Source organism: Gnatocerus cornutus, chromosome 6, assembly GCF_029298725.1.
Source record: "Gnatocerus cornutus isolate USDA-ARS CGAHR chromosome 6, icGnaCorn1.1, whole genome shotgun sequence".
Classification (NCBI taxonomy): domain Eukaryota; kingdom Metazoa; phylum Arthropoda; class Insecta; order Coleoptera; family Tenebrionidae; genus Gnatocerus; species Gnatocerus cornutus.
Window position 1 is genome coordinate 16,715,630 of NC_142238.1, and position 16,007 is coordinate 16,731,636.

General features: G+C 33.3%; 1 protein-coding gene across 7 annotated transcripts in view; it reads left to right on the plus strand.

The window, feature by feature from the left end:
* Positions 1 to 16,007, plus strand: part of kug (FAT atypical cadherin kugelei) — a 273,159-nt gene that overhangs the window by 201,874 nt on the left and 55,278 nt on the right. For all 7 annotated transcript variants that reach the window (XM_088039913.1, XM_088039914.1, XM_088039917.1 and 4 more), the window contains exon 4: positions 11,275 to 11,381. In XM_088039913.1, coding sequence (XP_087896039.1) covers positions 11,275 to 11,381 — 107 coding nt within the window. The remainder of the gene's footprint in view (positions 1 to 11,274; positions 11,382 to 16,007) is intronic.

Below are 16,007 nucleotides of genomic sequence, written 5' to 3' on the forward strand. Positions count from 1 at the left end.
TTTCGGTCCTGTAAATTGGACAATTTTTTACTTTAAGTATCGAAATTTTGTGGATTTACTGGTCAAAACTTCTTTACTAGACAGACAAAATTTCAAAATTGTAACTCTACAAGGAGAAAATTAGAAAAAAAATGGCGATATCGAGGAGAATGAAGCAATTTTTCGCAAAACTGTCTATTCAGTCTTGTAAATTCGACAAATTTCCACCTAAATAATCGAAATTTTCCAAGTTTAAGGGGATATCAAACAAATTTCAGTATAGGGCAAATTCAATGTATTTTTCCAAACACGATTACTCGAAAACTATTTGAGTAAATTGCTTTCTGTTTTTTGCATATGAATCTGTTCAAAATGCACTATGTTGAATGCTATATACAATTTTTGTAAAGTGAATATTTAATGACTTTTTGATTAATTAAATACGAAAACTTGGCTGAAAGCGAAATAATTTTTGGCATTCCACATGGGTAGACTTTTCAAAATTCACACATACGTATTTTGAGAACGACCAGACAGTATTATAACGTCTTGATGTCAACATTATGACTTTGGGGTGGTGAAAAGACTGAAAAATTTCTCGTAATTTAAAGGTTTTAAAAGATAGATCAATCACTAAAACAACAGAATATAATTATTATTTATCCAAAATGCACTAATAAAGTAGTACTTTATTCCCTCATTTTAGACAAACAAAGTACTCTTTTACTCTCTAAACACTTTAAAGAAAATTATGCCACATTTCCATGACAACAATGCAAGCATGGCTTTCTAAACGCTAAAAAAATTGTCACTGCTGTCACTTCTGTCAATTCTTTTAATGCCTTAATTGCAACCAACAGAGGCTTTGGATAAAATCTTGTATTATATTCGGGTAACTCACTAAAAGAGTGCCGTCTACAAATAATGAGGGTTGAAGGGAGATGCTACATTCAACGTTTGGATGTTTAAAATGTTTCATATAATTTTTCCTTTACGCAGAATTTTGAAGCAGAATTTACCGTTACAGTTTGTTAGATATCCCCTTAATAGTCACGATTTCTGCATTAGGTAGGGGAGAGGGGGCATAGTGGGGTACCGGGGCATAGCGGGGCAACACTGCTGCTGCTCAAATCAAACGCCGTGAAAAAAGTCGAATAGCATGTTTTGATTGGTTGTCAGTTGACAGTTGACCATATGTGTTTTATAAAACAAAGTGTGAAAACCTATATGTTTTATAAAACAAAATGTGAAATTCAGTGTTTTCGTTAAAAAATTCGCGAAGTTAAGTTCATACAAATGTAGTGGCTAAATATGATGAAACTACTCATTTATGTGCAATAAGCGTTGATAACTAAGTAATTTTAAAATGTTACTTTTTCTAAGTACGTACACAGTTATTCAAAAATTTGATTGTCCCATAGGGTACCCCACTTTACCCCTATATGCGGGGCAAATCCCATTTTTCAAAATAATGCTCACATGTCGTAAGTTTTTTATTGTAATCAAAAAAAGTGCAACAAAAATCATTCGCAATACATTAGTCTATGATATTTAGTAAAAAAAATTTGTTAATTCCTATTATTTTAGGATGCGTGACTAATTGATTGTTAAGTTCCCCACTATGCCCCCCTCGCCCCTACACCAAATTTTCGTTGCAATTAAAAAAAATAGAGCTTTGCCCCTCATTAGCCTCGTGTGTATATCATAGCACTTCAGCGCAATCCCAGATAATTGCAAAAACAAGTCGACAATTTGCATATACATTAAGAGCGCATTCCCCAAAAAGCGCTCACGATAATGCGTTTTAAAAGGAGTTTGGAAGTGAAAAAAGGGTAGAAATAATATTTCATCTGTCACGCGTAAGCGGCTTTGTCGTTGATTACAAGATGATATCGGATTATGACCGCAATTAGGTTGAGTTTTTCGGAAACCTTTTGCTGATCCGTTAAAATAAAAGCAATAACAATTAGTCATCCGAGCCCTAATTTAACCCGCTTCTAATTCTATGAATTTTAATTAATTCCGGGGATTAGCCAAATTAAAACGAACTCGATTGTTAAAAACGAAGAAAGTGCACTCGCAGCTGAATTTCCATCGTTTTGAATAACACCTATTTCATTGTGAAATGGCCCGTAAACTACAGGCTGTGGAAAAAATGTGACGAGAATACCTAGCGGTTGTTAAAATTTACAACAGACGTAATTTACTAGAAAAAAATGTGTCCATTCATCAAGAATGTACTTTACACAGACAAAATATTGTAATGTTGTGCCATAAAGTTTTAGGGTTGTCGTAAATTTTTCTTTTGCATATATTTTTTTATTTCCGTCAGTACACACCGGTTTGAGTTTTCTCAGCGTTGAATTAAATCATAAAATGTTCTCAAGTTCGTATTGATTGTCAAATTCAGATTTTTAATTACTATCCAGTCCTCATCTGCAAGGAGCGTTTTCAAAAACCAATTAAGAAGGATGAGAGATGGGAATAATTATTCGATGTAATAAATTCCGAAGTGGATAGAAAATGCGTACAGACAGTTTGGACGACTCAATAATGCAAAATTGGTGGAGGCGCCTGATCATTTTTTATAATTTCGACGCAGCTTTTTTATGTTACGACCAATTAAACACATTCTACTCGGTATTCGTATTAAAATAAAAAATTTATTGAGTGTGGACCTCAGTAAAATTTTACACTTTTACACGCATTGATCATCTTCCTTCGGTGCTACTTTTAGACCGTGTTAAAAGGGTGCCCTTGGTTCTATCCGCAATAAATTAGATTTTGTTAGAACTTCATGACTACAACTATGGCAAACTTCTGATATCAATATTTACATCAGTGAACGTAGAATTTTCCGCAGATTCTAAATCTGGGATTGAAATTCAGATCCGACAACAAATAACTGGACTTATGGCCGATCAAAGTTTCGAATAGTTGATTTTCACTTTTCCTAATTTTTAATCTAAATACGATTAGAAATATTGGGAAACTGTCCTATCATTTTTCTCGCGATTTTTACATAAAAAGTACTAATATTTTTTTGGGGAATTCATATTGCAATAATAAAAATGAGTGGTACTTCGGGATCTGCGAAAATGGTGGAGGCGCTCGCTCATTTTTTATAATTTTGGCGTCACTGTTTTATATCACCGATATATTTATAAGTAAAAAAATAACGACCACATTCATATCAATTCCAAGCCCACTTTACACGGTTTTCGTATTAAAATAAAAGATTTATCGGGTGCGGCCCCAGTAAAATTTTACACTTTCAGTTACAAGCATCCATCATTTTCCGGACTTGTTTGAACTAACTCTTTTTAAGTTTTTCCTTGGGAAAGTTATTGTTTCCACTATATTTGATGCGAAATATATCTGCCGTCAAATTTCCGTGTATTTTCCGAACTCGTTTCCGCGCGTGGAATTAGGAGGCGTTTTCGTGCAAATCGCAGGAAAAGTGTCGAACTGGAGCTTTGCCGAAAGTAATCTTATTTGGAGAAAAATCCGGAAATACACCCGAAAGAAGCATGTACTAATAGAGACGACAGATAAGTGAGTGTAATCCAAATCGGAGAAGAGACGGCCGTAAAATACGTTTTCGAGCATACGCACCAGCGAAGGAATCGCGCCCTCGAGACTGCTGCAGAACGAAATGGCTTTTCGATGCTGTCTGTTGCAGCCACCGTCATATACATGTTACTTTAAAACGTATAAGAAGTAATATTTCCGGCCACATAAATAATCTCGTGCTTGGTATTGACGCGAAATGATAGGCTACAGTTCTTGAGAACTACTTTGCATTATTATGCACTAAACTATGCGCGGGTGGAACGGGAAAAGTTTAAAATTGTTCGCTTTTGGCGTGACTGACGCTTCGTGCAACGTGTTGACAATTTGCTGCTTTGCAACTAGAGCAATGTTACGTGCTTCCTATTAACTCTAATCGCATTTACCAAGCCGCAAGCTTCAATCAGAGTCGTTACTGAATCAGCATCCGACTCATTGACTTGTCGGATTAGCATTGAGACTTGGATGGAGCGAAACCTATAACTTTATTACCACGAGTCACTGAAAATAAATAAAATTCTAGGGTCGCCTTTTCCGCGTTTGACGTCACATCTCTTTCATTTTTGTCTTTGATGTTGCATGTTTAATAAGCTCCATTCACATAATTTACACTCAATATCTTTACCTAGCCACAGCAATCAAACTTGGGGAGGTTACTAACTTAGACTTGCTTATTAACTGGACCAACTTTTAAAATTATAAGAGTCTATAAGGCAGTTTTGCAAATTTGTATTCTGAGAGCGAACCGAAAATTGTCGCGAATTTTTATTAATAGATCTTCTAGCTATGGGAAGTTTTACGAGACCGCAATAATACTTGGGGCGGTTACTAATTTAGCCTTGATTATTGATTGTGCTACATTATAAAATTATTGACCAAAAGAGTTAAATTTTGCAGATTTTTTTTATTTCAAAAATTTTTGTAATTCTCGTAATTTTAGTGCTACAGCTATGAAATTTTGAAGATGTTACTATTTTTTAATTCGTGTATTAACTGCACCAAATTGCAAAATCGTGAAACGAAAGACAAAGACTTTAGAAATTGTATTTTGGAGAACAAGCAAAAATTTTCAACATCCTACACAAAATTCGTATTTTTGCAAATTTTTGTGCTACAGCCATGAAATTTCGGGAAGTTACTATTTTCGAGTCGTGTATTAACTCCACCAAATTGCAAAATTATAGATCGAAAGAGACAAATTTTGGGATTTTTTATTTTAAGACTAAACCAAAAACTTTTGAAAAAATATGTTAAGGGTTGTAACTCTGGCAATTTTAACGCCATTTTAACTAAATTTTGGTACTAAACTGAACCTGCTCATTAACTGTGCCAAAATTCAAAATTCTAGAACCTACAAGACAATTTTTGTAAATTTTTATTCTGTAGTGAATCGAAAATTTGCAAATTTTTTTCATTAAATTTTCTAACTCTGGGAATCTTAACGCCAAAGCGATAAAATTTGCAGAGTTTACTAATTTTGCCTTGCTTATTAATTGTACTAAATTCCAAAATTATAGACTGAAAGAGACACATTTTGGATTTTTTTATTTCTAGGAGAAACCAAAAATTTTTGAAAAAATATGTTAAAGTTTGTAGCTTTGGCAATTTTAACACCATTTTGACTAAATTTGAGGAGGATACTAAATTATACCTTATTAATTGTGTCAAATTTCAAAATTCTAGAGCCTACAAGAGAATTTTTGGGAATTTTTATTCTACAGGGTCCAGCAACACTTGTGTCCACCCCCAAAATCGTCTTTAATTTTAAAGACAAAATTTTGAAAATTTGCATACGCTCACAGTTGACAAAGCTCTAGAAGCTGACGCAAAAATTTGTTTTTTATCACTGATAGTTTTGGCGTCGCGACGCCTTAAAAATGTAATTTTTAGGTAATTGAAAGGGTTTGTGATATCAACCCCTAATTTAATTTTTTTTCAATATAAATATGTTAAAAATATCTAAGTTGTTATTTTAGATTCAATGCAAATTGCCTTCAAAATTTGAGAAAAAAATGCTGCTTTATCAAGTTAGTTTCCAATTTCATTACGTCAAAACTGGGAACTACGTTTACACCTATCTGTCAACATCTTGTGTCACAAATGACATCTATTCTTTGGCTCGCTTTAGATTGTAACAAAAGTCTTACTTGGTAGAATTGTCGCTTTGTCGATGTTAATTAACGATTTCTGGTGTCCATAAAGTGCAACATGCCCGTGTTAATCAAAATTAACCTTTATAAAAGTGAATGTAGTGACTTGTGAAATTTTGGTGTAAACGTAGTTTGCCGCTGCACTGTCATAATTTTGAAAACTAACTTGATAAAACAACGTTTTTTTCGCAAATTTTAAACACAATTTGCATTAGATTTAAAATATAAACTTAGATATTTGTATCACAGTTATGTTGGAAAAAAATTGAATTCGCGAATATTTCCGCAAAAACTCAAAATTCGCTAAAAATTATACTTCTTAGGCGTCGCGACGCCAACCAAACTGTGATAAAAAACAAATTTTTGCGTCAGCTTCTAGAGCTTTGTCAACAATGAGCGTATGCAAATTTTCAAAATTGCAACTTTAAAATTAAAGACGATTTTGGGGGTGGACACAAGTGTTGCCGGACCCTGTATAGCTAAGTCCGATTTTAAAATAAAATTTTCTAAATTTCTAAATGTTACAATTTAGCACAATTAACATACAATCATAAAGTGGTAATTTCTCGAAATTTCATTATTGTAGCCTTAAAACTTCCAAAATTACGAATTTTTAAAAAAAAAATGAAAATTTTGAATGAATTCCTTTGCTCTAGAATTTTACAATTTAGCACAGTGGATATACGATGGAGAGGTAGTACTCTCCCAAAATTTCATTATTGTAGTGTTAAAATTAACAAAGTAACGAATTTTATTTGAGAAAAAATTAATTTGTTACAAAAATTGTCGTTGCGCTTTCACCATTTTTATATAGCTAGGTCCGACTTATTTGTATCACAGTTGTGTTGGAAAAAAATTGAATTCGCGAATATTTCCGCAAATACTCAAAATTCCCTAAAAATTATACTTCTTAGGCGTCGCGACGCCAACCAAACTGTGATAAAAAATAAATTTTCGCGTCAGCTTCTAGAGCTTTGTCAACTACAAGGTGTTTATAAATGTTTCTAGCATCAAGGGTGGCTATGAAATGTCAAAGAAATTTGCCGCTCATTACAAATGTGAGTTTCGATTTGTCAACTGACATTTGCAGTTAACCTCAAACATGAAGCAAAGTAAATTTTGAGAAATAAACTATTCCAGTTGTGGTTTAAAATCTGAAAATTAAAAACTTGGGCACAAAACCATAACTAAAACGTCATTGAAGTAAGTAACATTATAAATAATTTTCAAGATAGTTATATTCATTATGTGAACAAAGCGGCAAAATAGTGTACGACAGGAATAGCCGGACCCTGTATAGTAAACCGAAAATTATGCAATTTTTTTTTATTAAATTTTCTAGCTCTGGGAAGTTTAACGCCAAAACAATCAAATTTAAAAAGATTACTAATTTGGACTTGCTTATTAATTGTGCTAAATTTCAAAATTATAGACCGAAGGAGACAAATTTTGGAATTTTTTATTTTAAGGCTGAGCTAAACATTTTTGAAAAAATCTGGCAATTTTAATGCCATTTTAACTAAATTTAAAGAAATTACTAAACTAAATCTGCTTATTAATTGTGCCAAATGTCAAAATTCTAGAGCGTACGAGACAATTTCTGCGAATTTTTATTCTCCAGTGAACCGATTTTTTTTCCATCGTCTCTTATTACACGTTTTGCGTCACATCTCTTCCACTTTTATCTTTGATGTTGCACGTTTAATAATCTCCATTCACATACTTTCCACTCTATATCTTCAATCTTTACTTGTGAGATTACATCAGAAAATAGGAAAGAAAGTAATAGACTTGCCAGCTATTTGAAGCCATCAGTAATTCAAGACCGAGCACCTTGTAGGAGGATTTGCTCCACATGTTTCATTTCGCTAGTTATCAATTTTTGCCGATTCCGCCCACGTCTGTTAAATGCTCCGGAAGACACCAAATGTTCCGCTGGATCCCGGATATCCTCTTTTTTAATTAAAAGGAGTCAATAACCAATAACATTTTTGCGGACGCAACGGAGCGATAGATAGAAATTTAGAATTATTGTTACATCTAAAGGGGCGATTTTCGGACCACAAAAATTAGCACACGTAATTCCCATCATCCGGAAACTATTTGCGGTTGCCGACCCCTCGAGCCGAAGATGTTTGTTATAGTTAAATTATTCTTGATTGGGCAATTAGGGCTCGGACGGTCATTACAACCCCTCGAGCGCAAAGATGGCAATCGGCATCGAATCGAAGAATTGATGATAATTAACTTATGCCGCGACCATAAATCACCACAATGCCTCTGCTATCAGGAAGACGCTGCAATGTCGCCGGTTTTTGCCCGGTTTTTTCGCCCGCTTTCTTGCTTTGCAGGATGCAGGCTTTGTTTGGGCCAACATTGGAAATTTTGATTGATGAGAGTGGTCATTAAACGCATGACTGCATCGCATACGTCAGCGCTGATTTTCATGAAAATTTCCATAGCGGGACGATAATAAATAGTTTTAAATTGTAATTTATGTAAATAATAACAGAATCTCTGGGACTCTGGGGATTGGATTATAGGTGTAGCCTTTATATTCTATATACGAGGTTAATTCGATTTGTAACGTTGCTTTGAACTCATCTGTGTGTGCGGAACTAACATGTTTGTGCGCCCCGAAAATTGCTTCACAAGCCAAGGCACGAGACTAATAGATTTCAATTGCCTTTTTAATGTTTTAAGCTCGCTGAAAGAGGGGCAACAATCGCAGGAAGCACTTTCCACCGGACAGCTACAACTTTTGATAAAATCTGTTAAGGGCTGTAACTCTGGCAATTTTAACACCATTTAACTAAATTTGGAGAGGTTTTAAAAATAGACCTGTTTATTAATTATGCCCAATTTCAAAATTTTAGAGCGTACGAGACAAGTTTTAGAAATTTTTGTTCTGTAGTGATCCGAAAATTTGCAAGTTTGTTCATTAAATTTTCTAACTCTGGAAATTTTAACGCCAAAGCAATCAAATTTGGGGAGGTTACTAACTTAGACTTGCTTATTAATTGTGCTAAATTGCAAAATTATAGACCGAAAGATGCAAATTTTTAGAATTTTTTATTTTAAGGATGAACCAAAAACTTTTGAAAAAATATGTTTAAGGTTGTAACTAGCACTAAGACGAGACTAATGGATTTCAATTGCCTTTTTAATGTTTTAAGCTCACTGAAAGAGAACCAACAATCACAGGAAGCACTTTCCATCGGACAGCTACAACTAACTAAAAAACACACTTCCGCTGCGGTAAATTCATCTCTTGCGAAACCGTTTGACTTCGAGATCAAGAAAACGCGCGACGAATGCTCGCATCCCACCCCAAACTTACATTTCTTGATCTTGTTTTGCATACTTATACCGAGCATCTTCGTATGATAAAATTTGTATTCATTCTCTTAAAATATTCCTCTTTTGCGCAGAGGGAAATTCGCAATAATGATACGCGCAATGTTTGTGTCAGGGAAAGTCTTTGGAATACTTTGCTCGATTTTCAGGCAATGTTTAACCTAGTTTAAACACGTTTGTAGACGCCGAGATGGTTACCGGATTAACGGCGTTTTATCTGGTTTAACGGCGGATAAAAACGTGCTTCAACGTGCACTGTTTCGTTAATTACCAGTTAATTTTTAACTGGGATTCTAATAAAAACGAAACTACTTTATTTGTGAAATGCGAAACGAGACAGTAAACATTATGACAGGACGAATTGCTGCCTGCTATTTTATACCACGGAACATTTTAATGGCTTCTGTTGATTTTACATTTCGAAATGAATTATGGATTCCGCGAAAAAACACCTTAATAAAGTAACGGAAAAATTCGGTGGAACATTTTGTACTCTCCCTGAATTAGTAAATCTGCGAAATTTTCTTTTATTTAATTAAATGAAGGTAAAATATTTAATGGGGGGCAAGTATTTAATTTGAATTTTAAACGTGTTATACTGTAGGATTTTAGACCAACAAAGAAGTTCTTTGGAAATTTTTAATTTATGGAGGACGAAAAAGTGTTCAAAAATTTCTATGAAAACTAGTAGAGGTGGTAGTTTTAATTTCATCACATTCATAGGTTTTAGGTTTACACCCATTAACTGTGCCAAATTTCAAAATTTTTGGGGGTACGATAAACTCTTTGGAATTTTTTATTTTAAAGATGAACCAGAAACTTTTGAAAAAAATTGTTAAGGGTTGTAACTCTGTCAATTTTAACGCCATTTTAACTAATTTGGAGAGGTTACTAGTTTAGACTTGTTCATTAACCGTGCCGAATTTCAAAATTCTAGAGCATACGAGACAATTTTTAGAAATTTTTATTCTTTAGTGAATCGAAAATTTGCATTTTTTTTTTCATTAAATTTTCTAGCTCTGGAAATTTTAATGCTTCAGCAATAGTTATTTGGTGAGGTTACTAATTTAGACTTGCTAATTAATTGTGCCAAAATTCAAAGTTATAGGCCGAAAGAGACAAATTTTGGATTTTTTTTATTTTAAGGACGAAACAATAACTTTTCAAAAATATTGTAAGGGCTGTAACTCTGGCAATTTCAACTCCAATTTAACTAAATATGGGAAGGTTACTAATTTTAACTTGCTTATTATTTGCGTCAAATTTTAAGATTCTAGAGCGAACGAGACAATTTTTGAAAATCTTTATTTTAGGGATAAGCCAAAAACTTAAAAAAAAATGTGTTAAGGGTTGTAACTCAGTCAATTTTAACTCTTTTTGACAAAATTTAGGGTGGTTACTAATTTAGACAGGGTTATTAATTGTCGCAAATTTCAAAATTTTAAAGCATAAAAGACAATTTTTGGGAATTTTTATTCTTTAGTGAACCGAAAATTTCCATTTTTTTTTCATTAAATTTTCTAACGCTGGGAGTTTTAACGCCAATGCAATCAAATTTGGGGAGGTTACTAATTTCGGCTTGCTTATTAATTGAGTCAAATTTCAAAATTATAGATCGCAGGAGACAAATTTTGCAATTTTTTTAGTTTGAAGCTAAACCAAAAACTTTTGAAAAGATATGTTGGGGTTGTAACCCTCGCAATTTTAACGCTATTTTAACCAAATTTGAGGAGGTTACTAATTTTTACCTGCTTATTAACTGTGCCAAATTCCAAAAGTTTATTGCATACAAGACAATTTCTATGAATTTTCATTGTGTAATGAACCAAAAATTTCCTAATTTTTCCCATTAAAGCCTGTTACTCGGATAATTTTAACGCCACAACTATCAACTTTAGGGAGATCAATGATCAACTTTAGGAAGATCAATGATTAGACTTTCGTTGTCCAAAATTGCAAATTCAAATAGAAATAGTTTTAATAATAATTAATCAAAATACGTAGCGAAATGGTGGATGCGCCGGGAAACCGAACCACATCTGTAGGAATCTTAAATTACATCCAACTCCTCAATATTTTCCGATTAAAACATAATATTCCGAACGCATCGCAGCTTTTCTGGTTTTATCGAAACCAATAAAAACGTTGTCAACAGCTATAAACATCCCATTTTATGTAATTTATGCGGCAGCATTCTTAGAATTTTCTCTTGTTTTAGGCTACATCCGCACCCTGGCCGTTTTGGATCTGGAAAGCAAGCCCCACTACTGGTTAACAGTGTTCGCTCAAGACCACGGCGTCGTTCCTCTGTACTCCAGCGTCGAGGTAATTCTTTCACATTGTTCTCAAAGAATCCCTCAACATCACATGTTGAATTTAGGCCCTTTTGTGTTTGATAAGGGTTAATTACATTAAAAGTATTGTGTTTTATTACCACGAAAAGTTTACATGACGCTGGTTTTCGCTGAATAGAAAGGTCTGGCTTTCATGCTTTCATCGCTTCTAAATGCTTATTATAACAGCGGCTAATGACGTTACTTGAGTTTAATGCCATTCATATAATTTCGAATTTTTGTTTGGTGTGAAATTTTAATAAAAGTCTTCGATCGGGGGGTTGGAAGCCACGTAAAAATCAATTCTGCGTTACGAAAGAACGAACTATAAAGGCTGTGCGGTAAAGTGGAAATAAAGTTCTGGCCATCGTTCTCTTTGGATCCCGTAGGCAAATATATGGGACGAATTTGTCACAAACTTGGCGGGTTCTGCATAATGGTAACTGGAATAAAAAACCGCCGCCGCAGGAGCCAACAATCCGCGCAATTAATTTTTAACACTGATTCACCTAAATATTTCGCTTTCACGCACATGTTGCACTTAATTCCTCGCACGTCGTCCTTGCAGTATTTAAAATTCCTGACACTTAGCCTGTTGGTACTTACATCATAAATTGCTTCCATAAACGTCTAATTATAGCTCAACTACAAGACTTTTAAGTCTTGCTCTAGATAACATCGTGGCGTCTTTTTGCCAACTTTAAACATAAAAGTCTCATTTAGTGGAATCGCGTTTGATGGAAAGTATGTCGGCACCAAAATTTTCTCTCGAAATTTCCTCATCAACTCATCGTTACATGGAATAGCAGTCTTAGCAATGACACTACTTTTCTCATTTATATGGAAAATAAGAGCCAACCTGTCTTTGACCGAGGTCGGCACAAAATTGAATAGAGAGATTCATCGGGGACTAATAAGTCGAGAATTCCGGTTTCTGCTAGAAGAGCAAAAAGAGTTCAGCTGCTCGACAAATTTATTGTTTTAACTACGTAGAAATCCATTATGTTACGGAAAATTAAACTAAATTGAGAAGAAAAGTTCGAGCGGCACTATATTTTATGAATATTTTATAGAAACGTGAGTGCTAAAAGCTTGACTAACTTATTCATGTTGTTATTTTTTAAAATAAGCTGCGATCAAAGGATCGATCCGGAAATGAACGCGTTTTTATACTAGTCACTAAAATTTAAATTTTGGGTGTTGATGCCAACGAATCTGAAAGTTCTTTATTTAACTGACATCGCAATATTATCAAGATTTTTTATCAAGTTTTCGGCTTATATTGTAATTTCTCATTGAATACACTTAAAGTAATAAATCGACCAAATGTTATTGATTTATCGTAAAAACTGTTGGAGCTACAGAATTTAATACAAAATTTTGAATTTTTAAGGTCGTCATACAAATAAAAAAATGCAATAATCGTTGCTTTTGGCTCTAAAATTTTGTAATTTAGCACACGCACTGGACGCACTTAATAATAAGTTCTGCAGAATTCATTGATTTATCGGTAAAATTGTATGAGCTATAGAATTTACCACAAAATTTTTGAATTTTGGACTCGTTCTGCAAAGGAAAATTCCAAAAATCGTTGTTTTTAGTTCTAAAATTTTATTATTTAGGACACCCACTCGATGCACCTGAAGTAATAAATTTACCAAATTTAATTGATTTATCGTGAAAACCTTTGGGAGCTACAGACTTTCCGAATTTTGAGCTCATTCTGAAAATTAAAAATTCCAAAAATTGTTTCTTTCAGTTCTAAAATCTTGTGATTTAGCGTACTTACTGAACGGTCTTAAAGTAAGAAATCCACTAAATTTAATTGATTTATCGTTAAACCTGTAGCAGCTACAGAATTTAATACAAAATTTTGTCCTACAAACAAAAATTCCAAAAGTGCTAATTTTTTATTTTATAAATCAATAATTTTGCTCTTCCACGACTCTATTTTGTCATTCAAATTATTATTTTTCATTTTTTAAGGTAAATATGTAAAGACTTTTACAATTAAGTGGTACATGGTATTTTTAATTCAACAATCCAGGAATTGAAACCGAAACCGAAAACTCGAATCTGAAAAATTATGCAGCAGAACATAGTTTTAATTAACATCGCAATAAATATTTATTTCGCCGACGTCAAAAAAATGTGGCCTCGACAGAATGAAACGATAAATACAAAACAAATTTATTGTTGAAAACGGTGAGTGCCAGAGGCTGCATTTCCACATTTATTAAATTACTGTAACATCATCGTTAGCGTTTTGTCAGAGAGATTTTATTTCCGCATTTCTTAACGACGGCAAGTTAAATCCAAATTAACTATAATAGCGGCTAATTTATTGTTACAAACTAACATTTTTAATGGCTTCGGAGTGATTAATGAGGGGCGTAATCAAACGCTCAATCAACAATAATAAATTTGCATGTTAAAAATGGTGGATGCGCCATCAAATTTCCCCATATTGACGCTATAATTTTATCTTTATTGACAATGACATTGTATTTATTATGTTGAAAGCTCGACGAAATCCGCTATTTTTATTTTAGTTCTCTCCAGCCACCAGTTTTAATAAATTCAAATTCTGGCCACGAAGAAATCGTTTCAGCCGTTTTAGAAGAATTGATATTATATTTTCATATTTCAGCAACGTTCCTTGCTTTTCGGATCCATTTTAAACATTCGGTAGCGACGTGATACGAATATCGAAATTTTCCATAATTACCGGTGGCGCCATTAAAATTTTCCATGTGAGGGAAAACATTTCGCTGTGCTTAATAAAAATTCTTTATATCTGTGTTATCCCATTCTTTCCTTCTTCGTCCCGAGAAATTTATAGTTTCAACAGAAGCCTGCGTTTGAATGGTTATTCATTGCCTTTTGATAAGAACATTCGATTGGTAATCTTCCCGAAGAGTAAAAATTCTTTGTAGGTTTTACAGTGGAATACCTTAAATTCCTCGTATCTCTTCCTCTCGGACAGTTTTCCAACGTGTGACGTAATTGATTATTTCCTTCAAAGTCTCGTATTGACGCTGTGTAATTAAATTTTTACAGTTTTAATGGACTTTCCTCGAATGAAATTTGTTTTTTAAACTTTCAGCACTTTTTACCGGCGAACATCTGCGATAAATTAAAATGTATTCAAATATGCACTTGATTAAAATTCCAAATCTTTTAATTCTTAACTGCTTTTTTCCTCTGATTAATTTTTAATCAGTTTCCTTCCAAAGTCACGTGACGCCTCGTAATCAATATGTTCCCGCTTCGGGTGTTTATTAATCCTTAATTAATTGATGATACAAGAAGTTGTTAGCTCGTCAAGCAAAGCGATCAGATAAATCAAATTGGGAAACCGGCTCGATTGGACCAATTATTCTCTGCAATTGTAATGTAGCGTTCAGCATTAGTTTACCGTGAAAATTGCTCTAATTAAGTTAAACGCATTCCAGGGGGAAGATGCCACACCTCGAAATGCTTTCAGGAACGTACTCTTCCGTGTTGTCAACTATTCGTGCCTGAAAATATCTCTGTAGTATGCTTTAACATGTTTCCACTTTATTACCCTTTATCTAGGGGTATGCAGAAGTCGCACGCTTCATCAGCGTTTTATTGTTGGGCGGCGAAGAGACGCATCGTTTTGGCCAGATAGAGGAAAAATCTATTTTGGGGTAATAAACTTATTTGAATGTGGCGGCGGTTTTTGCTGTAATTAGGTTCGGAGTTTATGAGCTTCAGTTGCTGGATTTTGCTTGAATTTTTTTTTGGAAAAAGGAATCCAAAGTCTCGTAATTTTGTCTGATCATCAATGAAGTTTCTGGAGATTATTTTTCTTTAATAGCTTATCTTTAAAAATATTTAGAAAAAATTTAGAAATTTTTATTTCCAGAACAAACCGAAAATTTTCGATGTTTTAAATATTTTCCCTCCAACTTTTTTAATTCTGGCGCTAGAGGAGTGAAATTTGATGTTGATCCTGTATTAAACTGTATTAAATTACAAAATCATAAAGCAAAAGGGACAAAATTTAGAAATTTTCATTTTCAGAGCAAGTCGAAAATTTTCAAAATTTTACATTTTTTTTTCTTCTTTTCTAATTTTGTCCCTACATTAATAAAATGTTAAAGTGTTGTTCTTTTTGTATGACTGATTGACTGTACCAAACTACAAAATTATAGAGCAAAAGAGACAAAATTTAGAAATTTTCATTTTCAGAGCGAATTGAAAATGTTTGAAAGTTACATTTTGTTTTCTTATTCTATTAGTTTCAACCCTTGAAGAATAATATTTATGCGGGTTATTCTTCCTACTTAACTTATTGATTCTACCAAATTACGAAATCATAGAGCAGAAGACAAAATTTACAAATTTTTATTTGCTGAGCAGATCAAAAATTTTGAAAATTTTACATTTTTTCCTCTAATTTTTCTAATTTTGGGCCTAGAGGAATAAAATTTTAACATGTCGTTCTTCTTGAATGGCTGATTATTTGTACCAAATTTCGAAATTATAGAACAAACGAGTCAAAATTAAAAAAATATATTTTCAGAACGAATTGAATTTTTTTTTGTAAAGGGCGTTTTCTTTTCTAATTCTATTAGTTTTGATCCTAGAA